Below are 26,797 nucleotides of genomic sequence, written 5' to 3'. Positions count from 1 at the left end.
TAAACTTCTAATTACTCAACTACTAAATTCACAATTGTAATACATACAAGGGAGCTTTTTACCTTTTGCATTTCTGTATATTTATTCCTGACATGTACACAGCCCTGCCAGACAGCACAACCTGTCTGCAAACCTGCAGTCATTTTACTGCAATTAAATTGTATTTAAAGCCAATTTTTTCATTTTGGTTTGAGTAGGAAAGGTTTAGAACCCGTCAGTCTATTTTTTACTGTCTTTGTTCAGATAGGAAGATTTCCATTCACTTCCTGCCCCAGAGACACAACAAGAAGTAAGAAGAAAGCCCTATAAAAAAAATTAATTCCTCTTCGTTTCCACTGTAATAGATCCTCCCATCAGAAGATATGTACCCTTACCTCTTGTTATAGTGAGAGCTCTAAATTTTGGATTTTAAGTCCCTCTCTGTCACAGTGAGAAATGTCACATGGCAGAGAGAATCCAGAAAGCACACACTAAGCAGTCCTAGTCCTGAAACAAACTTGAGGGTGAATACTCCACTCTAAAAGTCCAAGGAACACCAGGCAATGTTTATAAAATGTCACCACTTTATTGTAAAAAAAAAAGTCACATAAGCAGCCACAAGACATCACCTCTGGCCGTGGCGGGCCGAGGCTTGGTGTCCCTTTCGGCTGGTGTCACTGCTGTTCATCTCCTTCGCCACCTGATGATTTCTCCTTCCACCCTGTCTCACCTGACATTGGCACCTTCTACCTAGAGGGCTTGTGGGTTCCCATGAATGCACCTTGTGGATCCTTTCTTGTGGTATATGGTTGCTCATGTGACTTTTTTTATAATAAAGTTGTGACATTTTATGAACAATGCCTGGTGTTCCTTGGACTTTCAGAGTGAAGTATTCACCCTCAAGTTTGTTGCAGGACTAGGCACTCCTTGATTTGTGGTTTCTGGATATTCTCATAACTGGTCAGATGAGTAAGTGAGCAGCCTAATCTCGTTCCTTTCCACACACTATCCTATTGTGCCTTCGGTCAAGCTCCCCTTTCCATGTGTATTTTCTGGCACAGAGAGAAGCCACATCTCCTCAACAGGGTCACAGACAGTAATAAAAACTTGGCAAAGAGTTTTAATCCTTACTCCCTCAATGGTTTGACTGTACATACCCTTTAAAGCTGATCTGCAGCTTACGGAGAAGTTTAACCCCTTCCCATCACCGCCTCTTGGCTCTATAAGGGGTTATAAATGCTAGGAGGCAGTGACAGGCATTCCGATCATGTGACCGCTGAGATTGGAAGTCACAGCAGTCACATGATCGGAAAGCTCCTGATCACAAGTAGGCATCGAGAGCTTCTGGTACCTGCCAGATACATGTGCTGGGAGCACACAGAGTGCATGCTGTCAGCATAGAAATGTTTACATTTGGAACGCACATATGCTGCCGCTCTGCTTTAAAGCCCACCTGCCAAGAGGCTGCATATGTGCTTATGGCCATCGGGAAACAGGGTAAATAGTTTGTTTAGACCAAGCTGTTCCAAATTAATTCTCACGTTTAGTAAGAGATGCAGTGGCTGAAAGCACAGCATACACTGAATGTAGTCTCCGCTACATACAGTATACAGCACGGAGTTCCGGAAGTGAGATTGTAATCTACCTTCCCCCACCTGGGACAAAATCGAGTCAGAATGAGCTGCACTCAGCCTTTCACAGGGAGTATTGTATACTATGAATAAATACAAAGTTTCCTCTGACTGGCTGAAGTGGAGAGGCAGGCTGTCATAATCTCCGTCTCAGCCAATCAGAGAATGCTTTGTATTCATTCATAGAACACAAAGTTCACTGTTAAAGGCTGAGCCCAGCTCTGTCCGACTTAACTTTGTTCCGGGTGTGGGATGGGAAGTTCCTATCCCACTGCTGGAACACAAGGCTGTATACTGCACATAGATGGGGCTACATACAGGTTATAAAATAGAAATCAGTTATAACAACTAGGTCTTTCCCTGATTGGATTTAAATCATGGCTCTACCTTTCCCAGACAGAGCTCTACTGTACAGGAGGTTTAAATAGATTGGTACCCAGTTAGATTTTGGCACTTATACAAATTGCTTTAAAAAAAACAAATAAAACAAAAAAAGTACAGTAGGTCATTAATGTGGCTGAACACTTGCAACAGTTAATGGTAATATCTGTGACTTTTGTGCTATCCCTTAATTTAGTATATTTGTGTTAACATTTGTGTAAGCCAAAACACTTTTCTTTTTTTCTTTTTCTTTTGGATAGCATAAGGAATTGTTACAGCTGCTATCAATTAATATTTTTTTTGTTGTCTGTATCCTACTGGGATTACCCTTCACTTCCTGACTTGGAGACAACTAAAAATGAAAGGAAATCTCCCAAAAATGAGCATAAATACCATCATAGACAGCTGCCACTGGAATATGTGTCCCCATTGAATGATTTTCCCTGGTAAGAACTCTAAAATGTTGTCTTTCCCCTCACAAGGACTCATAGAGGGGTGACTCTGCCTACGGGGACACAGATGGAAACAAAATCTTGAGCAAAGGTCTAACACTTTCCTACTGTATTCAAAAAATGGCTTTTACATGCATTTTAAGAAACTGGGTTTCAAATGTAATAATTTAAATGGATTTCTGGTTACCTCTTTTGGAGTTACAGGGCTGTTTCCCTACATTATCAAGTTACAAGAAAGTGAGTTACTAAACCAGCCAATGTTCATCTGAAGCCAAGATATTAGTTTCGGGTGGACTTGCATTTTAAATAACGGTTTTTGTTACAATTATTTGATAAGAACTAAAACAAGATTTTGCATAAATATCTTGCTCCCAACAGAGTACCCATAACTTACCTCCACTGTTTTGATCTGCCATGACTGGTGAGACTGTGACATGCATTAATACCAGCAATGAGGCTGTAACATTACAGTTTACAAACCTGTCTAGCTGTGCTGTGGGTGCATTCATAGTTCAAATTTTCTTTAAAATATGACTGGAGTTTCTTCTTCATACTCTTTATGTCTGGGATAGACCATTGGCTGGAAGAGGAGTTGGATAATTCAACATTCATTGTCAGTATCTGGACAGATATTGGAGAGAGCAAAGCCCAGCCTGTAGTACTCATATTGACCAGTGTTTAATAAAATACTTTAGGTATTTGAACAGAATCAAGTGTTGTTCCTATTGTCTGCATTTAAAACCTAGTGAGCACAGCTGGATTCCCTGTACCAACACCTCTGTCATTTTCTGTATGTTGGGCCATTTATTTACAATCTCAGTATGTCCAATAAAGGCAGCCATGTAAAATTTGATTTTGCTTGTAGGTGACCTTTACTTTGAAAAAGCTGTGAATGGATTCTTAGCTGATTTATTCAACAAATGGAAGGTAAATGTGTTGTAATTTTTTTTTATTACAAGAGACATTGTTTTCATCAAACAGGGTAAATGTTATACAGGGTGTCCCTGGACACATAGGCAAAATGCATATTTTCAATACATTTCAATACATTTTTCAACAACATTTTATTTCATTGGAGTAATAATAACATATTCAATGTGATTTCCACCATTTGTGATGCAAAGTTCCATGCACTTTGCAAGATTCACATGAACCTGATGCAGTAACTCCACATTTTCGTCAATTTGAGCACATTTGTTCATGATGCGTTCCTTCAGGTGATTCATATCTGTGATTTTCATGGAGCACACCTTCTCCGTTAGCATACCCCAAAAAAATAGGTCAAGGGAGTTGAGGTCTGGAGAGATTACATAGTGATATAATATACACATATATTGATGTTTCCTATGTGTCCATACTTTAGGAACACCCTGTACAACAGTAATCCGAAATAAAAATCGAAACATGAGAACAGGATGGTGTCAAGTCTGGTACTCTAAGGAGGCTTGTGATACGAATTATCAGCAAAAAGTCTTTAGTAACTGTGAAATTTGTCTTCTAAGCAGATAAGATTATACTGTGTAATATTGAACCTGCAACATAAGTTGGATTTGAAAAGTACTTGGGAAGGGGGAGAGATAAGTTAGGGGAAGGATTTGATGAATGATTATGAAAATAAAGGAAGTGGGATACAAGGGAATGGGGAATGAGAGGAGTAGATGGGTAGGGACATGGGGGGGCAAAGGAACAAAGTCTTAAAAATAGAAAGAAGTAAGGGAGTGGAGGGAGTAGAAGAAATGGGGATAAAAAGGAGTGTACCCCTCAACCCCCCCCCCCCACGGGAGAAAAAGCCCTCCCTATATTTGTATATTAAGCCTCAGGTTATAAAAGAGGAACAAATCTAAGCTCACCATATAAAAATTAACTGGTCCATGGTTGCCTGATTTCTAGACTTCTTTCTACTTGGTATTTTTCATTTCATATCTAGTGATGGGCACATTCCATTTCTAATCATTTCTTTTTAAATGCCAGCAGGTCAGTGATCCTCTTTGTCCAGGGCAAGATCTATTTTCATAACAGCCTGGTTCATTACAAGACATCCAAATGTTCATGGTGAAATTGCTAAAAACATAACAATATTGATATAACCGTAAGAGGCAACCATATTATGTAACATCTATCTATGCAGTACAATTTCTATTCGCTTTGACTCTCATTCTAAGAGACTGCTATTTTCTTTATTTCTTTTGCATACTTATGAACATATCATGAGGTTGCATTACACTGCAAATCTACATTCTTAAACATTCATGTCTTACATGTCACCAATAAAAAACAATATTAACACCACAGATAAACTTGACTCTATTAATTATATCACAACACAACCTTCCCACCACAGTATACTAAACGGTAATGGTAGCTGGACTTTTAGTAGAGAAAATGCAGTGAGATGTGCCTAAGTTTTAGGAACCACTTTAAAACTACAGAGACTTTTTAATATATGGTTTTGAAATCAAATGGTTAAATCACCCAGTGAAAGAATCTAAAATCTGGTCATTAAGTTGGCCACATAGACAGTAAAGCTGGCCATATGCACATCATTTTTATTTTTTTTATTCTACCTGTGGGCAGAACAAATAAAAACTAAGGCAAGCCATATATTGTGATTTTCTGTTGTTGCAAGAAAAAGAAAATTGCTCGATTCCCTCATCAACACTGACTGTGGAGCTTTTGTGTTTTCTCGGCAAAAGGGGGCGGTGCTCGGAGCCATTCCTGCTAGGATAGCTCAATGATTACTGCTAGCGCTATAGCTGATGGCAATAATCGCATGCTGACAATCCAACATGCTGGTTGTATCTAAGTTGATCGATGGATCGACTTGGATACAAACCAGCCTGCCCATAGATAGATCGAATCTCGGCCAGTCCCCGCTGAACTGGACGAGATTTGATCTATCTATGAGCGGCCTAACAGATAAGTCCACCCTTGCTATATATACAGTGTGGATGGACAAATCTCCTTCTGCATCTATTGTATTTTTACTGCTGCTGGTCGGCCAGCAATTTTTCAGCAGGCTTCTTTGACAAAATTTGATCAAACAATCTTTTTTTTTTGGCAGGGCCGCCTTTTGCAAAAAGTTTTCTGTATGCTTTTAATTGTTAGGTGCATGAGAGGTCCACTCCTCAGCATGCCATAGCTGTGTAAGTCTAAAGAAAATAAATTGGCTGTCATCAAGCAGCATTTAACTTGTTTTTATACACTTTTATTTTTTAGGTCTAATTGAAACCAAAAAAAAAATAAAAGGGCAGAAACTTGTAACCTTGTACAAGCCCTGACTGCCCAGTATTACCTACAGTGCTGTGGTTTCTCCCAGCACCATCCCCATATCCATGGTACACATTGCACCCAAGTATTGCTACTCACCGGGTGAATGTGTCTGGGTCTGTACAGCAGTCTGACATGTCAGCATTACATTGAATTAATCATCAAAGTGCTGCTGATTGGTGCACCATGTATATTAGATATCCAAATGCAGTTTTGTTCTGGTTGCTGTATGGTTTGAGCAAAGCATGTCACGGTAAACAGTCACTTATGTCAGCCTTGGTTAATGATCATTTCAAGTAGTATCATTACAAACTGGATGTGACATTCGCCAGACATCACTGCATGTGTATTTTTTGGTGCATATGTTTTAAATTTAAGTGATTAATTCTTTTGCAGTGAATGTTTGCTGAATGTTACATTCATATGCCCATAAGACATCTGTTTATTTCTTTTTGTGTTTAATGTGTCTTTATATGGGAAAAATTGCTCAATTACATGGCTCAAACAGATACACAACTTAGAGCAGTTAGGGCAATTTAAATTTAAATTCATTCTGTACCATGTTCTGTTTACTCAGGAGAAGAACTGCAGTCATGAAGTAACCGTTGTACTCTTTTCTAGAACATTTTATGATGCCAAATCTATAGGTAAGTTACAGTTGTTTGTTGTTTTATACACTTCATGCATGTATTTATCTTTAACTCTAGCAGTTAAGTGTAGTTTGTTAAAGCAGAACTACACTACATCTGACCACCACAAACCAAAAACTCTGTTACTTCATTTTTAACCCCTCACCTACCGGGCACTTCTACCCCCTTCCTTACCAGGCCAATTTTCAGCTTTCAACGCTGTCGCACTTTGACAATTGTGCGGTCATGCAACATTGAACCCATATGAAATTTTTATCATTTTTTTCACACAAATAGAGCGGTGGTATTTACTCACCGCTGGGTGATTTTATTTTTTGCGCTATAAACAAAAAAAGAGCAAAACATTTTAAAAAAAAAGTTTTTTTGTTTCTATTATAAAATTTTGCAAACAGGTAATTTTTCTCCTTCACTGATGTGCGTTGATGAGGCTGCACTGATAGGCAGCACTGATGGGCACTGATAGGCGGCACTGATTGGCGGCACTGCTGGGCACAGGTGGGTGGTACTGCTGGTCACTTGTGGGCAGAACTGGTGGGTGGCACTGCTGGACACCTGATGATCGGTGCCGAACCCCGCTCTGACAACTGCCGATTCTTAGCAGTACTTTCCTCTCGCTCTGACAGCATGAGGAAAGTGCAGCCGAGAACGGGCAATTGCATTTCCGGGTCATCAGCATGTCATTGGACACGGCTGATCACGTGGTAAAAGGCCGCTGTGATTGGCCTTTTACCACATCACGTGATCAGCTGTGTCCTTAGGACACAGCAATCACGGAGATTGCCGGGTGCGAGCCCCCGGGGGCGTGCAGGAGAGCTCGTTCTGGGAGGACGTCATATGACGCCCTCCCAGAACTGGCTGGCCACAGTTCAGCTGTCATTTGGCTATCTGCAGTCGGCAACTGGTTAAAGTGATTCTAAACTTAGTTTTTTTCCCCCTTTAAAATAACAAACATGTTATGCTTACCTGCTCTGTGCAATGGTTTTGCATAGAGCAGCTCCAGTCCCCCTCTTCTTGGGTACCCCGCCGGTGCTCCAGGCTGCCCCCCACTGAGTGCCCCCATAGCAAACCACTTGCAATGGGAGCAGTGGTGAGGGCTCTCTCCTGAGCCTTGCTGTCTATTGACTTGGATACTGGGACTCTGCCCCACCCTGCCCCCTTGTCACTGGCTGTGATTGACAGCAGCAGGGGAAAACGGCTTTTGCTGCTGTCTCTGAGCTGATGAGGAGGGAGAGAGCCTCTACTCCTGTGCAAATCACTGGAGCAAGATTTGGATCAAGTAAGTATAAGAAGGGGCTGGGGAGAGGACTACATGCTGAAGGTTTTTTTTTTACATTATTTCAGAGAATGCATTAAGGTAAAAACCCTTCTACCTTTAGAACCAATTTAATATTCAAAGCAAACTCGCCCATCCATTTTTGTCCCCATGCTTTATTTTGCAGAGAAATCACTTTGTAAAACAACAACCCTCCTCCCGTCAACATTTCTTACTGTGGCCTTCTTGAGTAAGGGTAGATGATTCATGTAGCATTTATTTCCTGGAATTCATCTGTCCTTAGCTCAGGCATGCAGGCAGGAGGGTATGCTTAGAAAAAAATCCTCCTCCCCTGCTGAAGAGTCCTGGGTTATTTGACATCATTTGCCTAGCCCTAGAAACCAAGAAGTAACTGAAGAACTATTAAAAAAAAAGCTCAAAACAAGTAAATATATTATTATTATTATACAGGATTTATATAGCGCCAACAGTTTGCTCAGCGCTTTACAATATAACGGAGACAATACAGCAACAATACAGTTCAATACAAGAGTGATAGGAGGGCCGTGCTCCTTGGAGCTTACAATACTTTCATATCTATTTACTGATGCATAATGATTAAGACTCTCTGACTGAGACAGTCAAGTTCCACTTTAAACTGTAGACCTACATCCTGTAACGTTTCTTGTGTTCTCCATTTTTAGATGAATTTCCTGAATCACATCGTTCTAATGCCACTATCATCCAAGATCACAAGGGCAGATTCTATGAAGATTTCTATAAGTATAAACATGACTTATTTTATTTACTGCAACACGCCTTTTAAAATACAAGCAAGCAATTAATAAACCGTAAAATGTATAAAAACAAAATAGCTAGTAATAATCAAAATATGCACAAGACACTATCCATATTTGCACTGCTGACTTTGCCTTTCTGCATCCTATATTATCTGCTATAGCTGGCATTACTGAACCTCAACTATTTTTTTTGGATCAGGGTGGTTGTGCAGAATGAAAGGCGAGAAGAATGGACATCACTCTTGGTGACTATAAAGAAGCTTTTTATCCAGTACCCAGTGCTTGTGAGACTTCAGAATGCAGGCAAGTCGGTTTGTGTAGGATTGTAGGCACCATCCCTAATTGTGTATGATTCCCAATAAAGAAAAAAGAATATATAGTACGTGTGTGTATGTATGTATGTAAGTATACGTGTGTGCATATATATATATATATATATATATATATATATATATATATGTGTGTGTGTATATGTATATGTGTGTGTGTGTGTGTGTATATGTGTGTGTGTGTGTGTGTATATGTGTGTGTGTATATATATATATATATATATATATATATATATATATATATATATATATATATATATATATGTGTGTGTGTGTGTGTGTGTGTGTGTGTATGTATGTATGTGTGTGTGTATGTGTATATATATATATATATATATATATATCTATATATATAAATAACAAGGCATCTTACCACATATCCTTCTAGCAGCAGGTGGTGCTCTAGGCTTCTTTTTTATATGCTTACCAAGCTATCCTTCCAGCGACATTAAAGCTTTGTTTTTGTTTTTTTTTTAATTAAAATAAACATGTTATACTTACCTGCTTTGTGCATTGGTTTTGCATAGAGCAGCCCTGATCCTCTTCTTTTCGGGTCCCCCACTGGTGTTTCTGGCCCCTCCACTTCGGCACCTGTGATAGGTGGCTCAGCCCCACTCCCTCGGCACAGCATTTCATTGGCAGCGGCAGGAGCCAATGGCTCCCGCTGTTATCAATCTGCCCAGGGAGGAGGGAGATAGCGGCGAGATCTGCTGCTCTCGCGCACATTAATGGATAGGATCGGGCTCAGGTATGAATAAGTGGGGGCTGGGGGGGACTGTGCAGCACAGAAGGCTTTTCACCTTAATGCATAGAATGCATTAAGGTGAAAAACCTTAAAGTTTTAGAACCATTTTAAGCTGGCCATATATAGATTGAAATTCATCCGGCTCAGCAGTGACCGGCCAAATTTGGATCCATATATGGGCAGGCTGATTGTAGCCAAATCAATCAACTTGGGTACAATCATCCTGTCTGATTTTTCAGTATGCAGTTACTTCCAGCGGTTATAGCCGTTAGCAGTAATCGTATACAATTATGCTGCGGGAAAGAAGGAAATAAAATTTGGTCTTCAATGGGCTGCTTTAGGCTGACAATAGCTTACTCGTCTTTTTTCGATCAGCTGGCTCGTTGATCTAAATAATAGCGAACATTTGTCTCCGTCCACACAAGCACACAATACACTGATCTGCAGCTGTAACAAAAGTTTTCCAACATTCCCAGTTGACAGAAGTCAATCGTGAACCACACATGGATCAAAATTCTGCTGGTCCCTGCCAGCTTTAATTTCTTTACTGAAAGTGGTTGTTGCTTACACAGCTTAGCAGCTGAAGCTGAGTTACAAACTTAATGATTCAGGGGAGTGTCTAAGATCCCTTGTTTCCTCCTTCTCCTAGCCAGACAGGCAGTGCAGGGTTCCAATTTCTTCTTTGGGGTCTCTTTTGAAAACCTAGGTGCACATAAACCTGCATAAAAACTGTTAAATGAATATTACAAAAATATATAAAACTGGCTAAAAAGTAAAATAAAATACGAATAAACTCCTCACAGATTGCATAAGCTAACCCTTGTTTTGCCCTCTGTATGCTGGAAATGTGACCATCCTGATGGTGACATTTTTCATGTTCTCTGGACTTGTTCATCTGTCTCCCAATTTTGGTCCAGAGTGGTGGGTGTAATAAATGATGTGACTCAGACTCGCCTACTGAGGGTGTGCTGACTGGGCTTGGTGAATGACCTGGCCCCCACTGTAGCAGAGACAACATTTCTGGGATTGCCCCTTTTTTATGCCCGAAAGTCCATACATTGGAAGAAACTGACCTCACCTTCACATGCTTTCTGGAAATGCCTCATAAATGCTAATTTGCCTCTCAACTGATATATATACTATCATAGGTGTAGAAAAAATAAGTTCTGGTCAAAATGGATGGAGGAACCCTCTACGGCGCATGACTTGGGCCCTTGATTTTCCACTTCCCTGCCCCCCCCCCCCTTTTATTTTTTATTTTTTCCACTGTACAATGTATGAGAAGATTCTCTGAGAATCCTTTTAAAGGTGTTGTGGACTGTTTTGTGAGCCATCTTGCTGAGGGTTTCTTTCTTGTTAGTATTTCTGTGTTCGGTATTAACGGTAACCCCTTGCATGGGTTAGGTCGTTGGAGTCTGTACACGTTTTGTTTTTTTTTTCTCTGAAAATGCAATAAAATGTATTTGCAAAAAAAATTTACTCAAAAATTAGAGTTTACATTTAATAGGTAATAAATCAAAATCTTAATTTTTTTTTTTTTTTTAGAATCTTTTCCACCTGGACACAACTCAACCTCTGACCAGGGGAACTATCTGGAAGCTATTAATCTGTCATTTAATGGTATGTTTGGAAAGTTAGCAGAATGGTACAGTTTATGAGTTGTAATATGGCAATTGTATTCTACCTCATATCATGTATACTATGGTCTTCTGTGGTTTGCTTTGCCAGTGTTTGACAAGCACTATATAAATCGGAACTTTGACCGCACTGGGCAGATGTCTGTTGTGATCACCCCAGGAGTTGGCGTTTTCCAGGTTGATCGGTCTCTAATGATTCTGACCAAGCAACGTATGATTGATAATGGTGAGAATGCTCTAATATACACTTTGGTTTATATACAAAACTAATGGCACACATAAACTTTGTATTGGTGTGATTATAAGCAACTTGATATTTGCAAGTGATGTCATGTAGGGGGTTAAATGTCAAGCAGGAATGAGTACTTGTGATTATCAGAGTCAGATTTCCAATTCTCTAAATTCTGTAGTCTTCTTTAGCACAAATTCTAATTCAAGGATTCCAAGGTACCATTATGAAATTAAAATTAAATTTGGGGTAGGTGTATTACTGTTTATGGATTATTAGAAATACAGGGAAATATTCTAATGTTCTTTTTTTACTTTCCCAGTATCAAAGCTATTTTTGCGTGGCCACCTTTTCTCTACTGTTCAAGTGGAACTAATATTGAATATTTCATTATGCCGCCCCCCCCCCCAATCTTCCTCATTAATTATTAACTAGAGAAGCAGAAATCTGAATAAATGCTTATGTTCTGGAAGGTTATTTTCAGGCACAGTGGCATGCAGATATGGGGTAGCTGAAAAGACGTACATAGGCTGCCTGTTGATGTGTCCAAGAAATGATGTACAGAGAGCATATTGAGGTCTATGCAGCTGCCATGGGCAATACTGTACCAGTCTGTGGGTTTTCCCGTTTTATAGAATAAAAGCGTTTCCATCTTTCACATTCACAAGCTGCCTGTGCATTATAACTTTTTTTTTTTTTTTAATTATTTTCTACTGTTCAATTAGAATTAATATTTAAATATTTCAGCGAATGTTGCCTTACCCTCCCATTCCATCATCATCAATACTTACTCTAGCTAGAAATGTAGAAACCCGATCAAATGCTTGTGTTCTCAAGTCTGGTAGACCTACGCTCCTTCAGCTTTCTTTTACAGGGTTATTTTCGAGCATAGTTGTGTGCAGGCGTGAGGCAGCTGCATAGACATTTCTGAACTGCCTGTGGATCTGACCAAAAATTGATGTAAAGACAGCACCAAGCTGGGGGTTTACTGACTTCTGGAATACAAGCATTTGAACAAAGCATTTTTGTTGTGGTGGGTGTTGGAGAATGAAAGGATTGCTTTGGCTTAAATATTTTAAGTTCCACTTCAAGGTGAACCTGTAGCCAGACTGTGGATACCGTATTTGCCGGCGTATAAGACGACTTTTTGACCCTTGAAAATCTTCTCAAAAGTCGGGGGTCGTCTTATACGCCGGTACACATGTTAGGGGGGCTGCGGCATTAAGTACAGGGGTTTGCAGGGGCTGATGTCTCTTACCTGGATCCAGTCCCACGACGATCCGGTCCAGGAAGCGCGGCGTCTCCTTCAGTTCGGCCACTGGATGTTCGTGCGGCTGCTCGGCTCCGCCTCCTCACCGGTGATTGGCCGCCAGAACTGTAGCTCAGGAAAGGCACACAGGCGGCCAATCACCGGCGAGGGGGCGGAGCCGAGCGGCCCCGCGAAAATTGAGTGCCGGAGCAGCAGGTAAGTGTTCTGTGTAGAGGTGCTGCTGCAACCACATATGCTGGCTGCAGCAGCACCATACGAGAACAGGGTCAGCAAATCTCAGTGGGAGGAATAGTGCCCCATCATTGGTGTCACTGATACCAATGATGGGGCACTATTCCTCCCACTGATACCAACGATGGGGCACTATTCCTCCCACTGACACCAACGATGGGGCACTATTCCTCCCCCCCACTGACACCAATGATGGGGCACTATTCCCCCCCCCCACTGACACCAACAATGGGGCACTATTCCACCCCCCACTGACACCAATGATGGGGCACTATTCCACCCCTCACTGACACCAATGATGGGGCACTATTCCTCCCACTGACACCAATGATGGGGCACTATTCCTCCCACTGACACCAATGATGGGGCACTATTCCTCCCACTGACACCAATGATGGGGCACTATTCCTCCCACTGACACCAATGATGGGGCACTATTCCTCCCACTGACACCAATGATGGGGCACTATTCCTGCCACTGATACCAATGATGGGGCACCATTCCTGCCACTGATACCAATGATGGGGCACCTATTTATTCCCCCCACTGATACTAATGATGGGGCACTATTCCTCCCACTGATACCAATGATGGGGCACTATTCCTGCCACTGATACCAATGATGGGGCACTATTCCTCCCACTGACACCAATGATGGAGCACTATTCCTCCACTGATACTAATGATAGGGCACTATTCCTGCCACTAATGCCAATGATGGGGCACTATTCCTGCCACTAATACCAATGATGTGGCACTATTCCTCCCACTGACATCAATGATGGGGCACTATTCCTCCCACTGGTGTGCATTGGAAGAGGGGTAGTCTTATACGGCGAGTATAGCCCAAACACTACATTTTAGCAGGAAAAGTAGGGGGGTCGTCTTATACGCCCAGTCGTCTTATACGCCGGCAAATACGGTATTTTAAGTATTTACAGTATGCTTCGCAAGCATTAAAAAGCTTTAGAGTCACTTTGCACCTTCCCCCACAACCCACTGATACCTCTACTTCAGCTAGTGCAAAACATTCATTTCTTCCAGGTATGGCGGTGAACGGTACCTCCTACCATGTAAAAATGTGTATCGGTGGTCAAGGGGTGTGGGTGGCCTTTTAACAAGACCTTTTTAAGAAGTAGGAAGTTAGGTTTATGTAACGATGTAATACAGAAATGTAAACAGAACTACCCATGGAAGCTTTGATTGTTAGGGGCCCTCTTAATTTGTTTTTTATGTTTGCAGGAATTGGTGTAGACCTGGTGTGTATGGGAGAGCAGCCGCTTCATGCAGTGCCATTATTCAAGGTAAAAATTCCACCCAGGATTCTTTTCTCCATAGGACTAAAAAAAAATATATATATATATATATATATATATATATATATATCATTACCAGGCCAGTTTTGTCTGACAATCACCCTGTCACACAACACTACATAAGTAAGTTTTAAATATTTTTTTTTTGTTTTGGTGGCATTTAAAAACTGCTGTGTTTTTTCATTTTTGCTGTAAAAAGGAAGACCAAAATTTTGAAAAAAAACCCTTTCCCTACTACTGAAATATAAATGCCAACCCATCTGTAACATGTGATTAGCTGTGGCCAATCACAGCTAATCACAATACACACTGAATGAATCAATTTAATCTACTAAAAATGGTTGTTTATAACAGTGATATTCACTGTTATAAGCGATCATAATGTGTAAGAAAAAAAAAATCCTGATCACCTTCCACAAAGTAGTACAATGTTACTATGGTAGCACTATATTGCTCTGGTAACAGTATGTTGAGGAACAAAAAGTATCTTTTTTTTTTTGCTAACATACTGTCACCAGTCAGTGTCACTGATTACTGCCACACCAGTTATATGATGACATTGGTGACAGTACGTGAAAAAAATAAAAAAAGCAAAAAAAACACATTTTGTTTTAAATTTCTTCATTTTCCAAAAAATGACAAAATGATCACAACTTCAAAAACTCCCCATGCTGCTTACTAAATACCTTGGACTGTCTACTTTTCAAAAAAGGGTAATTTGGATGTTGTTCAGTGGGAGCGCGACCTGGGAGTGGCTGTGGATCCGGAGGACTGGAATAAGGCCTGGTCACTCAAAGCTAAATGCTCATTTAATACAACCACATTGGAGGCAGCCTATAAGGTATTGTTTCGTTGGTACTGGGTTCCGGCTCGGTTGGCCCGGGCTAACCCTGCCTGTAGTGATCAATGTTTTCGGGGTTGTGGTCATCGTGGTGATGTATTGCATATCTGGTGGTCATGCCCGAGACTGTTTCGTTTTTGGTCTCGTGTATTTGGCCTCCTTTTCACCTTGTTCCATCTCTCTATACGCCGGGATGTTCGGTATGCTTTGCTTCATTGCCCCATAGCGGGCCTCTTGGCTCACCAGCAGAAGTTGGCTTCCTATCTGTTTTTATCCGCCACTAGAACAATTGCTCAGGCCTGGAAGAGTCCGTTTGTCCCTCTTCAGGGGGTGCGGGATCGTATGACCACTATGATGCTCAACGAACAGATGTCGAGTATCCACAATGACTCCCAACGTAAATTTTTGAAAATATGGGAGCCGTGGTTGCAATATGCCCTTCCCTCACTCTCCCCGGCTAGTCTGGGGATGTAATGGAGTTCGGTGTTGGCGCTCTTGAATCCCTGCTCTTTGCCCCCCCCTTTTTTCTTTTTTTTTTTTCTTTTCCTTTTTCTCTCTCTCTCTGTTTTTGGTGTGACTAGGACAGATGCATTTAGTTGTTATAATCAGTTACATTAATGTTTTGTAACTTATGTGCCATTGATAGCCCCTGCGTGGGCGTACCTTTTGCCCTGTTGGCATTAGAGCATTGTTTTTCCCCCTTTTTTTTTTTTTCATTTTGCATTTTGTTTATCTGTGCAATTGATAGCCCCTGCGTGGGCGTGTTTTATTGCCTCTGTTTATACTGTTTAAAAAATTTAATAAAAACCATTGAAATAGAAAAAAGGGTAATTTGGGGGACATATGTACTGACCTGGTATTTTTGGGCCTCAAGAATTGAGATAGGTGGTACATCAGGATTGATCAATTTGCAGATACAGTATATATATCATAGTTTTGTGGACTCTGTATAACTCTCCTGCAGACTAAATAATATATATATACATACATATATACACTGGTTTGGGTTATTTTTACTAAAGAAATTAGCAGTATGCATTTTTTTAAAGAAAGATGATATATTTGCAAAATGTTACAACAGAAACTATGAAAAAATACTTTCTTGTTTTTCTTTAACCACTTGCCGACCACCCACAGTACTTGTACTGTGGGCAGGTAGCATGTACAGGCAAAGCAATGTACTGGTATGTCACTCTGGCTGTACTAACAGAGGCATGTTAGTACAGCTTTGTTTCCCTTCTTGGTGAGCTGTGATTGGCCCACAGCTGTCACATGGTACATGGGCCAATCATAGCACCCTGTACCATGTGATTAGCTGTAGCCAATCACAGATCACTAGTATTTTTAACTGTTACTTGTAAAAAATAAGAAGTGGTAACATTGAACTACTCTGATGAAAGTTTTTAAAATAAATAAATAAAAATAGTAAATAAAAAATGTTTAAAAATAAATATTTGATAATTTTTTTTTTTATAACAACTTGATGACCGCCTACCCACAATGTGCAGGCAAGCGGCTGCTCTGGGCAAAGTGATCGCCCCTATTACCTTTTTAAATAACAACTGTCACCCAGCCAGTGCCATTAGTACAGTGTCAGTATATAGAATTTTTCACTGATCACTGTATTACTGCCTCTAGCGACATCAGATAGCGTCAGGATCAGTTAGCGCCCCTCCCAATCAGGGTCAGCTAGCGTTAGATTTCCTGCACACAATCTCACTTACACTATAGGTTACTGATCACCGCCATTACTAGTATAGTGTTTGTATGGATCAATATATTGATCAGGAACAGAACTATACTAGTGCCCCCTTAGCATAACGTCCCCATAAATGCAATGTTAGCAGGATCCACCCAGTTCATTGCCAGCACTAGCATTTAGACCCTCCGCTGTTTTTCACAGAAGATTTGTATCAATTGATTGTGGGCCAAAGCAATTTATATGCACAATACATCGCCGACCACCCAAATTCAGCTCTTGCTAGACAATTCCCAAGTAAACTATACTCATGTTACTGCACATTGAGCTGTTATACTAGGATGATGCCAGCAGCTACAGTCATCATCCTGGTATAATTTTTTTCAGCTGGCAGTTGGGTTTCATGTAAAAGCAATAATAATTAGCCACTGGATCGCTTTTTCAAGCAGCAGGAAGGGTAGCCCCAATCACCTCCCCCGTCGGTCTCTCCCATCCCACTGGAGAACCAGAAAATGCAGCCGGCGTTTCTGCCGGCTGACCATATGGCTGATCGGAGACCAGAATGACTCCAGTCATCTCTATGGTCTAAGAAACTGGAAGCAATGAGCATTTCATCTTTCTGTTTAGCCAGATATAAACCGCGCCATTTTATAAATTGGGAAAGCATCTGATCACACTGATCTTGTATGATCAGATGCTTTAAGTGCAGAGGAGAGATATACAGTCTAATGATGCCAGATTTCTGAGAGAGTACCCCTAACTGCCTGTTGCTATCACAGGGGATATTTACATTCCCCGTGATACCAATCAAAGTGATTTAAAAAGAAAAAGCCTGAAGGTGGTCATTGGATTTTGGGGGCCTATATGTGGCTAGGCTGCCAAAAAAGGCTCACGTGTGGTATTCCCATACTCGGGTGAAGTAGCAGAATGTGTTTTGGGGTGTTGTTCCACATATACCTATGGCATGCATGAGCAATATATCATTTAAGTGACAACTTTATGTAAAAAACCCCCCAAAAATCCCTTTTTTTCCCCAAAAAATTTGTGGCAAAAAATAAAAATCCACAGACTCAACATGCCTCTTGGCAAATTCCTTTGGGGGTCTACTTTCCAAAAAGGGGTCATTTTTGTACTGCCCTGGCATTTTAGTACCTCAAGAAATGTGATCAGCAGTCAGAAAGTGAAAGCTGCGTAAATTTCAATACATATACACCATAATTTGTAAACGCTATAACTTTCACACAAACCAATTAAAATACACATACTGAGATTTTTTTTTTTTACCAAAGACTTGAAGCAGAATACATTGTGGCTATTTTGTCTTAAATGTATGGCTAAATTTGAGTTTATTGGATATTTTTTATAACAGAAAGTAAAAAATATAGTTTGTTTTTTTTTTCAAAATTTTCGGTCTTTTTTTATTAAAAAGCCCAGTGACGATGAAATACCACCAAAAGAAAGCTCTATTTGTGTGAAAAAAAGGACATAGAGTTGCATGACTGCACAATTACCATTCGAAATAGTGCACTGCCGAATAGCAAAAAATGGTCTTGTCAAAAAGGGGGGAAAACCTTCTGGAGCTGAAGTGGTTACTTTAATTAATTAGCAAAAAAAAAAAAACAATGGTGATTAAATACCACCAAAAGAAAGCACTATTTGTGTGAACAAAATGATAAAAAATTAAATTTTTGACTGCAGAGAGATTTTCTGAGACTCTTGGAGACTGTGGTGATACTTTGTATGTACCGACCCCTATCTTCAGGAAACCCCTTGGCCTGTCTGAGAGACCCCATTTTGACTTGGTGTGGGCCCCGGGTGGGAGAGACATCTTGCATCTTACTTTTTACTTTTTGTGTTCTGCTACCCAGCTGGTTCTTTTTTTGACCCTATGCTCTGCTCCTTCTGTCCTTTCTGCAGATATTTGAATGTGATCTTTTTTTTTTCTTGCTCCCGACTGTCAAGGTCCTACCTTTCCTCAGAGCTTATGCTGCATCCATCTTAGGTTTCTGCAAAGCATGGTGGGAGCCTTTATGCTTTCAGGCCTCTGCGGCTCCTCTTCCAGATGGGAGTGGCGGATCACATTTAAGCCGGCTGTCTGCAGTTGCTCTTTGCATTCGTGTCCTGTATGTTGTGTTGCAGCAAGCTCTTGTTCTACTCTCGTTGCTTTCCTGGATACTGACTCGGCTTTGACAAGACTATTCTCTGCCTTATCCCATTATCTGACCTCCCGTTGCTGAACCTGGCCCGTGACCTGAGTATTCTTGCCTACCGTCTTGTACTGTCTGTCCCGCTGTTATCGACCCGGCCTGTCCAACCACGCTATCGTCTTCCATCTGGCTTCCATCAGCTATACGCCATTGGCGGCAGCCATTACTGCAGCTGGGGTTACTCGGGGGCCGCGACCTGGTCGCAGGCTGCGTCAAGTCCATCCCCACCATCTGGGGCCCTGACGAAAGGCAGCCTGGGGCTTAGACTCCGCACCCTGATGGACTCCGGTCTGTGGTTGGTGCCTGTCGTCAGTCCATTCAACCGCTCCTGCCCTGACACCGACCCCTTCTCCCAGATTTCTCTCCCCCCACTCCCCTTTTCTTATCCTCTTCTCCCTATTTCCTACTCCCCACCTTCTATTCTAATTTGTTCCCCCTTCCCACTTTAGTTTTACTCAATGGTTCCCTATTTTATAGAGCGGTTCTATATCGGATGTGCCTTTCCTGTGCAGTGCCTGATTCTCTGAGCAGGGCCCCCCCCCCCCTTCGGTGACCGGGCCATTTTTTTTTTTGCGTGGTCCCTGTTCTCAGGCGCTTCCTTGTAGCTGGTTATGTAGTTGTCTGTACCTGTTCGTAACATAATGCTGACAGTTTGCTCTTGTACATCCTTACTTTGATCCATTTAATGCCATTTGTCTTTACCTTTTTTGTATACATTGTATTGTGTAATCCCTGGCTGTATAAACAAATACATAAATAAAAGAATAAAAAAAAAATGGTGTGGTTGCATAAGTGTACACACCCTTAACCTAATACTTTGTTGAAGCACCTTTTTATTTTAATCCAGTCTTTTTTGGTATGAGTCTATCAGCATGGCACATCTTGACTTGGCGATATTTGCCCACTCTTCCTTGCAAAAACACTCCAAATCTGTCAGATTATGAGGGCATTTCCTGTGCACAGATTTTCGATCGGATTCAGGTCTGGGCTCTGGCTGGGCCATTCCAAAACTTTAATCTTCTTCTGGTGAAGCCATTCCTTTGTTGATTTGGATGTATGCTTTGGGTCGTTGTCATGCTGAAATATGAAGTTCCTCTTCATGTTCAGCTTTCTAGCAGAAGCCTGAGGGTTTTCTGCCAATATTTACTGGTATTTGTTTCATAATTCCCTCTACCTTGACTAAGGCCCCAGTTCCAGCTGAAGAAAAACAGCTAAAAACCATGATACTGCCACCACCATGCTTCACTGTGGGTATTTGGTGATGTGCAGTGTTGTTTTTGCGACAAACATATCTTTTGGAATTATGGCCAAAAAGTTCAACCTCAGACCATAACACATTTTCCCACATGCTTTTGCGAGACTTCAGATGTGTTTTTGCAAACTTTAGCCGGGCTTGGATGTTTTTTTAGTAAGAAAAGGCTTCTGTCTTGCCACTCTACCCCATAGCCCAGACATATGAAGAATACGGGAGATTGTTGTCACATGTACCACACAGCCAGCACTTGCCAGATATTCGTGCAGCTCCTTTAATGTTGCTGTAGGCCTCTTCACAGCCTCCCAGACCAGTTTTCTTCTGATCTTTTCATCAATTTTGGAGGGACGTCCAGTTCTTGGTAATGTTACTCTTGCACCATATTTTCTCCACTTGATGACTGTCTTCACTGTGTTCCATGGTATATCTAATGCCTTGGAAATTCTTTTGTATCCTTCTCCTGATACCTTTTAACAATGAGATCCCTCTGGTGCTTTGGAAGTTCTCTGCAGATCATGCTTTTTGCTGTAGGATGCGACCAAGAAAATGTCAGGAAAGACCTACTAGAACAGCTGAACTTTATTTGGGGTTAATCAGAGGCACTTTAAATGATGGCAGGTGTGTACTGACTCCTATTTAACAGGATTTTGAATGTGATTGCTTAATTCTGAACACAGCTACATCCCCAGTTATAAGAGGGTGTGCACACTTATACAACCACGTTATTTTAGTTATTCTTACTCCCCCCCCCCCCCCCCCTAAAAGATTTCAGTTTGTTTTTCAACTGAGTTGTACAGTTTATAGGTCACATTAAAGGTGGAAAAAAAAAACATTTCATTTGGGTACAGTGTTGCATGACCAAGCAATTGTCATTCAAAGTGTGACAGCGCTGATAGCTGATAATTGGCCTGGGAAAGAAGGGGGTGAAAGTGCCCAGTATTGAAGTGGTTATTGTACAGGTCATATACAAAGGAAGGAAAAAGTGAAGAGGTAATGTTCTGGTGACATACAGTGGCAGAATGGAGATGAAGGAATAATATTCAGACGTGCAAGATGAGGTGAAAGGATTAATCTAATATATGCTAGTATGTGTAGTGGAGGTGGGGGTCATGAAAGGTTTAATGAAAACGATCCTTGTGTCAGTGAACCAAATTAATCAATCTGCAGCTCCATCCATTCATTCTATCCCCATTCATAAGTACTCAGTCTCCTTCCCCAACAACAAAGAAAAATTCCCAGCTCAACTTACCAACCAGCCTGCAACCAACCAAATTGTCTTGTCTAACAGTTCACGTTAAAAACAGGGGCTTAGTTTGCACACATTTGCAAATATATGCATAAGCTGCAGAGCATTTTCATGGCAGCCCAGTATTATCTGCAGTCCTAACACTACACATTTTGAGAGCCTCCACAGTAGAAGCACATGTATAATAATGCATAGACTGAGGGCGGGTAAGTCTGGAGGGAGCCCACCCCTCCTTAAAGGCGCAGGGGCGCACTGGACATCCAGCATATAGCAAAATGGCATCTAAGCTGTCCAGTGCATCCCCTCATCCCCCTCATCAATATACCAATAGTACAAACAAATGGCACCTGCCCCAATTTATAACTGGCCTTTGCAGCAAGGAGCACATGGAAGCTTGATGCATGTCAAACAACAACAAAGAAAAATTCCCGGTTCCAACCAGCCTGCAACCAACCAAATTGTTCTGTCCAAAAGTTCACACTAAAAACGGTTTCATTTGCATACATTTGCAAATACAGGAAGGGGAAGGATCAGCACTGTAAACAGTACTGTGATTGCTCTGATGACCAGTCCCTTGGATCTGTGCCTAGCCCAGTGTCTCGGTGCACTGAGCTGTCTAATGAAAGCAATACACAGCAATTACAGGGCAGGTCGGTCATCTGATGTCTATATATCTAATGCCAATCATAAACAGCACTGGGTAAATAAAGGCGAAAAATGGGCAGGAAATATGTTTTCATGCATGCACACATATTTTTTAAAATGCACCTGGAGCTGTGCTAACTCAGGTCGTCTTCTGTCATGCAAAACTTGACTCTGTGGCAGAGACCTCAGGCCCACCCTTCTGTTCAACACAATGAGCTTGTGATCACAGGAGCTGAGGAAGTAACATGTCTTAGGTTTCAAGGCTCTGCTTGTCTTGAACTTTAAAAAAATCAGATATTTATACAGTTATTGTTGTTGCAGCTGCACAATAAGAGTAGTCCTGGAGATTCGCGCCCTGTGGATGATTACAACATTCCACACTGGATTAACCATAGGTGAGAACATAAACTCAAGTGGTGGTAGTCTTCCATTAGCGCCCAGTCTAATGCTGATGATCTTTTCCAGCTTCTACACATCGCAGAGTCAACCACTCAATAGCAGCTTCACACCACGCATCAAACTGGCTGCTCGAAAGGTAAAAAAAAAAGGGACTATGAAGATTTCTGAATGGTTGACAGCTTGTGTTTCATAGAATGTACATTCTGCTGGTGTTTTTGGGTCAGGAAAGGATATTTTTTGAGTCTTACACTAATGTCGGCTTCTATATGCTTTAAGAATATTGTATTCCTTCCTCGAATTTTGTGTCTTTTATATTTTAGATAAGCAGTGATAAAGGCAGGATTGGACGGGATCCTTGTAAGTTTCATTTTGCCTTCTCTTGTCTGTTTCCAGGATGTGATTTGATTTTCCATACGAACTCAGTTTTTTCAGGTCCCAATTAAATTTGACTCCCTTATTTGAAGCTATGACCTATGAGATTGGTTATTGTCTTTTTGAAATGGTAAACCTGTTTTTCTTTACCAAATCTTATAAATGTTTCATGTCATTTTGTTTGAAGCAGTAGGAAGCCCCAAAGAGACAGAGAATGCTCTACCGATACAAGTAGACTATGATGCTTATGACTCACAGGTGTTCAGATTGCCAGGCCCATCCAGAGCTCAACGCACAACCACCTTTAGGTAAAGAGAATGGAAGTACATGTGATGATGGATAAACGCTCACCAGCCACTTTATTAGGTACACCTGTTCAATTGTTTAGTAATCAGTCAATTACATGGCAGCAACTCAGTGCATTTAGGCATGTAGACGTGGTGAAGACAACTTGCTGAAGTTCAAACCGAGCATCAGAATGGAGATAAAGGGGATTTAAGTGACTTTGAATGTGGCATGGTTGTTGGTGCCAGACGGGCTGGTCTGAGTATTTCAAAAACTGCTGATCTACTGGGATTTTCACACACAACCATCTCTAATGTTTACAGGGAATGGTCCAAAAAAGAGAAAATATCCAGTGAACGGTAGTTATGTAGACGAAAATGCCTTGTTGATGTCAGAGGAGAATGGGCAGACTGGTTGCTGCGACATTCAGATGCTAGGGTCAAACTTTGGTGTAAACAACATGAAAGCATGGATCCATCCTGCCTTGTATCGACGGTTCAGGATGGTGGTGTAATGGTGGGGGGAGATATTTTCTTGGCAGTATCAAGGTGTACCTAGTAAAGTGGCTGGTGTGTGTATTTTACTGTGACATATCGTGTTTTACTTTGTTGGTGGATACATTGCTTTTTATTATGTTCTTCAATGAATTACATCACTTTGTGATTAAAAGCTGAATAGCATGAAATGTTGAACAATATCTAACTGCTCTCCTCTGACCTTGCATTTTTACACACATAAATCATCATGCCAACGCACATAATTTTTTATTCCCTAGTTATAGATTGCTTCTGAATAATAAACTAAAGTCATAGTATATTTTTTGTGAATGCACATTTTAAGCTATAACGTAATGTTTATTTTAAAAGCAATTTTATAAGGTATTTAAAGTATATCCAAACCCTAATTGAATGGCATTTGGATTGCTAAAGCACAATGCTTCATAAACAATTGTCATGCATTTTTTCTAATATTGTTTAATAAGGGACACAAGGTTAGAAAGAATTCTGAAACAACTGGGTTATACTACTACCTTTTAGCAGAATAGCAATTAAAAAGAAAAAAAAAAAAATCAGCCAATATAACTAGAGATGAGCGAATCGAACATGACGAAGTGGAATTCGTTCCGAAGATTTGGAAAAATTCGATTCGCAACGAATCCGAAGATTAGCAAACTTCGGATGCACGACTCGAATTTTCCCAAAAATGGCGGCGACATGTGTGGCGACAGGAGAAAATGGACAGAGAAGATGGGGCGGGGATCTCTGGGAAGGCGCGCAGACAAGGCGCGCTGACCCATAATGCATTCATGAGTCATGAATCATGACATGTGATCGCATTAGCCAATCAGCAGCCAGCCAGCACTGTGTAATGGTGGAGCTATAAATCGCGGCCATCTTAGAATTCTCCATTAGCCTCCGGTCATTCAAGAGAGACAGACCTGTGTGTATTAAGGGACAGAGTTAGGGCCACAGAGACTTTAGGGCCACAAAATTGTTACTCAGGGACACAGAATTGTTACTCAGGGACACAGAATCGTTACTCAGGGACACAGAATCGTTACTCAGGGACACAGAATCGTTACTTAGGGCCACAGCTATCAAAGAATCGAAAATTTAAAGTGACATACACCCTTTTTTTTTTGGTGGCTGTCGTGCACAGTTGGTGCTGCAGTTTGCCGATTGTGCAAAATAAACTGACTTTCTGCTTCACAACCACTATTGTACGTTCAAAGAGTTAAATCCATTTACACGCCGGCTGGCGGTAATATTTTTTGGGTGATTAGTGCATTCCAGTGACACAAACGTACAGTTTCCAGCCAACGGCAAGCTGCAATTGACCGATTGTGTACAATAAACTGACTTTCTGCTTCACAACCACTATTGTACGTTCAAAGAGTTAAATCCATTTACACGCCGGCTGGCGGTAATAGTTTTTGGGTGATTAGTGCATTCCAGTGACATAAACGTACAGTTTCCAGCCAACGGCAAGCTGCAATTGACCGATTGTGCTAAATAAACTGACTTTCTGCTTCACAACCACTATTGTACGTTCAAAGAGTTAGATCCATTTACACGCCGGGTGGCGGTAATATTTTTTGGGTGATTAGTGCATTCCAGTGACATAAACGTACAGTTTCCAGCCAACGGCAAGCTGCAATTGACCGATTGTGCTAAATAAACTGACTTTCTGCTTCACAACCACTATTGTACGTTCAAAGAGTTAAATCCATTTACACGCCGGCTGGCGGTAATATTTTTTGGGTGATTAGTGCATTCCAGTGACATAAACGTACAGTTTCCAGCCAACGGCAAGCTGCAATTGACCAATTGTGCTAAATAAACTGACTTTCTGCTTCACAACCACTATTGTACGTTCAAAGAGTTAAATCCGGTTTTATTTTTGGGGTGCTTATTGAATTAAAGAGTATGTCAGACAACACGCAGAGGAGTGGCAGAGGAGGCAATATTTCAGGAGCGAGCAGACGTGGCAGCAGAGGAAGGGGTCGAGGCAGCACTAGTCGCAGCCAGAGGCCAGTGCTCCCGGTGTCATCCAGCGGTCGTGTCTCCACCGACAACCCTGCCGTCATCGATTGGTTGACTCGGTCGTCTTCCTCTTCCCAGGTCACCTCTGACACCTACAGCCAACGGTCGGTGGGTACGTCAGACACAACCGTTAGTTGGCATGGCCCGGGAGCAAGCCCACTGAAATCACGTGTCCTCGACCTGCCCCTGTCCTTTGGTGTTCCCTCACCAAGCGAAGTATCGCATGCTGTGGGCTCAGCCCCACTGTACAGTGAGGAAGAGCTAACAGAGGGCGGTCAGGAACGGGGGGAGACATCCGCCTCTTCAGCAGCCAGGCGAAGAAGTACTGGCGAGGAGAGTGGCTCGGTAGCCGGTCTAGAGACAGGTCTGTCTCCTGACCCACACGCAGCCGAGGTGGCTAGTAGTGAGGCGGAGACCCTAATTGATGATGATGAGGCTGATCGCACTTGGCAGCCTCGTCGTCATCAGGCTATTGCTTCCGCATCATCAGGAGAAGAGGGTGCCAGCTTGCCAGCGAGCAAAACAGTCGGTGGGTTGCCCAGGAGGCAGCAGGGTCGCAGCAGTGTCAGTGGAGCCAAAAGGCCACGGAGTAGAGCACCAGCTCCACTGCAGCCTACCACCACGGCCAGTAGTGGTGCCGGTGTGCACGGAGGAAGTAGCAGTCAGCCAGTGAGGAGTAGCGGGGGCAAAGTTTCCTACTCGGCGGTGTGGCAATTTTTCGCCAAGACGCCCGAGGAAGTAAACGTAGCCGTATGTCGACTATGTGGCCAGAAAGTCAAGCGTGGCCAGGGGGCCAATGTTGGGACTACAGCGTTGCGTCAGCATATGCAGCGTCGCCATTCGGTGGCCTTGGAAAACCGTGATAAACATACGGCGGTTCTGCCTGTCCCAGCCCCCGCTCCATCACCCGCTCCGTTACTTGCTCCGTCACCCGACGTCAATCGCCCTCTATCAGCCAGTCAAGGCTCCAACACCTCTGCTGAGGGGAGTTGTCGCTCGTTGGCATCTTCCGCTCGTTCAGATGCTCCTTCTCCTGCTACTCCTCTTCACGGATTCCGTCAGCAGTCTTTCTTGGAATCCGTTTCCAAGAGACAACAGTTTGCGAGCACGCACCCGACGGTGCAGAAGCTGAACGTCC

The 26,797-nt window shown here is 41.9% G+C and overlaps 1 protein-coding gene across 8 annotated transcripts in view; it reads left to right on the top strand.

Moving 5' to 3' along the window:
• DEPDC5 (DEP domain containing 5, GATOR1 subcomplex subunit) overlaps nucleotides 1–26,797 on the top strand; it is a 152,876-nt gene that overhangs the window by 38,605 nt on the left and 87,474 nt on the right. For 6 of the 8 annotated variants that reach the window (XM_089653252.1, XM_089653250.1, XM_089653248.1 and 3 more), the window contains exons 10-20: nucleotides 3,309–3,370; nucleotides 6,288–6,357; nucleotides 8,317–8,395; nucleotides 8,612–8,715; nucleotides 11,032–11,106; nucleotides 11,215–11,349; nucleotides 14,097–14,158; nucleotides 22,382–22,455; nucleotides 22,526–22,595; nucleotides 22,780–22,816; nucleotides 23,019–23,139. In XM_089653252.1, the coding sequence (XP_089509378.1) occupies nucleotides 3,309–3,370; nucleotides 6,288–6,357; nucleotides 8,317–8,395; nucleotides 8,612–8,715; nucleotides 11,032–11,106; nucleotides 11,215–11,349; nucleotides 14,097–14,158; nucleotides 22,382–22,455; nucleotides 22,526–22,595; nucleotides 22,780–22,816; nucleotides 23,019–23,139 (889 nt within the window). Of the gene's footprint in view, nucleotides 1–2,291; nucleotides 2,438–3,308; nucleotides 3,371–6,287; nucleotides 6,358–8,316; nucleotides 8,396–8,611; nucleotides 8,716–11,031; nucleotides 11,107–11,214; nucleotides 11,350–14,096; nucleotides 14,159–22,381; nucleotides 22,456–22,525; nucleotides 22,596–22,779; nucleotides 22,817–23,018; nucleotides 23,140–26,797 lie in introns of those variants that run through there. The other 2 variants (XM_089653253.1, XM_089653247.1) reach the window with 2 other exon arrangements.

This window comes from Staurois parvus, unplaced genomic scaffold (genome assembly GCF_062004578.1).
Source record: "Staurois parvus isolate SC_StPar_1 unplaced genomic scaffold, SC_StPar_1.0 ptg000704l, whole genome shotgun sequence".
NCBI lineage: Eukaryota > Metazoa > Chordata > Amphibia > Anura > Ranidae > Staurois > Staurois parvus.
This window is presented reverse-complemented; position numbering and strand designations above follow the sequence as displayed.